Source organism: Notothenia coriiceps, unplaced genomic scaffold, assembly GCF_000735185.1.
Source record: "Notothenia coriiceps isolate Sejong01 unplaced genomic scaffold, NC01 NC01_scaffold00037593, whole genome shotgun sequence".
NCBI classification, from domain to species: domain Eukaryota; kingdom Metazoa; phylum Chordata; class Actinopteri; order Perciformes; family Nototheniidae; genus Notothenia; species Notothenia coriiceps.
Genome location: NW_011370294.1, coordinates 1 through 2,312, shown reverse-complemented (window position 1 = coordinate 2,312; position 2,312 = coordinate 1). Strand labels below are relative to the sequence as shown.

The window sequence follows — 2,312 nt, the reverse complement described above, 5'->3', positions numbered from 1 at the left end:
GGCAAATTCAGATGATAAATACAACTTTGAAGCTTGTAACGGCATAATTACAAGCGGAGAACGGAGTAACTTAACGTCACAGCAGGCATAACAACAGCCGGTGTTTCTCGTGAGGGTTTCCCCCGGGAAACAAACGCAATACACACAAAAGCAAAATTACACAAACACACACACACGTATACACACACACACACACTCGCGAGCTTCTCCCAGACCAGCAATCCAAACGAAAATATCTTCCCTCCGTAGTATTTTGATCATTTGCTCCGCTAATAATCAATCAGATCGATGGATTCCAGAGAAGAGAAAACTTTGAAGGCCTTTTTCTCAAAATGATGACTCGGTGACAGTCATTATATAATGTGACATATTTCGCTTAATATTTGGAGTACAAAAACAATCCTGATATCATTAGAAAGCTAGGAATATCCTCTTTCCAGCAGTGTATACAACTCAAAATGTGTCTTCGGGTCAATGCGACTGATTTCGATAGAGCAGGTCACATATGTTAAAGGTGGGGTAGGTAATTCACTTCAGAAACACTTTTTGTTATATTCCATGGAATGCTCTTAACATCCTGATAGCAATGAATAAATTAAAAGCTTTGACAATAAATACATTAAAAAAATGTCATCTGAAGCCGTAGTTCTGTAAAAAGCACGACCAATCATCTGAGCCGGCCCGGCTAAAATAACTGGATGGCCTACCTGCCTGTCAGTCTTCCATCTGTGCACAAACTTATCTCGTGCCCTCATTGGTCATGTGCGCGTTCGTGTTTGTTGGAGGAGGGGCTCTGTGAGGAAGTTCTAGCGCACTCGAGCTGGTTTCTCCTACCTACCCTACCTTTAAGGATTTACCTCTCAGGAGGGCAAAGGAAGTAAAAGGGGGATTTTCAAATGGTTGAGGACGAGGGGGTTTGATGGTTTGATGATGAGATGGAGGACCAGCTGTTTCCTCTCATGAATATACAGAGAGACTGTCAGCAGAACTTCTCTATCCTCTGAGGATGAAGCTGCTCTGTTCCTACATTTCAGATCCATTTAACTTTATGTAGACTTTCTTTATTACTTTATTAAATATAACAAAGACAAACTTTGTCCATGAAGCATTGATCAGTTTCTCTGAAGAATTTCGTCCTTGAAGTTACTCGCCTCATCTCCGCCGAGGGAACCTTCTTCGGAGGCTCGATGCGTATCTTGGGGTCCCATTCCCCCGGAGGAAGCACGATCACCTCGTCCAGAAACTCGTCCACTCCGGCTATCAGGTCCTCTCGGTCCCTGGCTTTGTACGCCACATCGCTGAACAGCTGACAGGGGAAGAAGTTATCAAATGTAACGTGCGTGAGTGTTGTTTATCGGATAAAGACAGGGCTAGTTACTCACATCGTCCGTCATTAGCGTAGCGATCGCTCGGCCTATCTCGTTGTAAGCCTTGGTTTTGCCGTGAGGGCCCAGCAGGATGAAGAGGAACCTGTGAGAAGAGAAGATTGAGAGGTGATTAAATGCAATAACACACACTCTTAGGAGAGATTTGAACAAAGGACACACACCTGGTGGGCACAGGGACCTCCGTGAGGCCTCCCAGAGTCGTAGCCTGAGCCAGACGGACGAAGGACACGAAGGGTTTGTCCAGAAAGTCCACCTCACCCACCAGGACATTTGAAGCTTCGGCATCACGAGGAATCTTCTTCATGAACTTGTTCTTCAGCTGGAGGAAGGAGGGAGGAAGGAGGGAGGAAGGAGGGATGGAGGAAGAGGGAGGAAGAGGTGGTGGCGGATCATGAGGCATTAAGGTGGTCCAAAAGAGACAGAAAATTACATATTTGGGATTTAAGACAAGAGATAGTTCCTTTTTTGTTGCTCCGTACAAACATTTAGCAATACTGCAAAGACGTTGCACAGAACCTATAACCTATGCAACCTTTTCTCGCATAACTCAGAGTTAAAAAAGACAACAGCAGGTGAACAAACACTACAAAACACACACAGGGATGTTCAGAATTTGAACCTCACATCGATTACGACACACCCACTTGCTGATTTTCATACTAAGTTTGTTAGAAAAACTAACTTTTTACAGTAATTATTGACGTTACAGTTTCATTTTCAGCCTCAGAGAGATGGTTTCCTCTCCACTTGTTTTCCACGAGGCGTAAACACACATGTGGAGCATAACAGCCCCCCCCCCCCTCACGTGGCAGTGGAGTGGTGGGCGCTTAAATGAAAATCTCCTCATAATCTGTTAATGCTGCTTTCAGAGTCAATTCAACCTCTCTCTCTCTCTCTCTCTCTCTCTCTCTCTCTCTCTCTCTC

General features: G+C 44.6%; 1 protein-coding gene across 1 annotated transcript; it reads right to left on the bottom strand.

Annotated features, from left to right (window-relative positions):
* Positions 1 to 1,093: 1,093 nt before the first annotated feature.
* Positions 1,094 to 1,707, bottom strand: LOC104967710 (electrogenic sodium bicarbonate cotransporter 4-like; the record flags this gene model as incomplete). Its single annotated transcript, XM_010797225.1, has 3 exons — positions 1,094 to 1,306; positions 1,383 to 1,470; positions 1,550 to 1,707. Coding segments are annotated over 3 exons (459 nt in total), but the record flags the coding sequence as incomplete, so codon positions are not given.
* Positions 1,708 to 2,312: the final 605 nt, after the last annotated feature.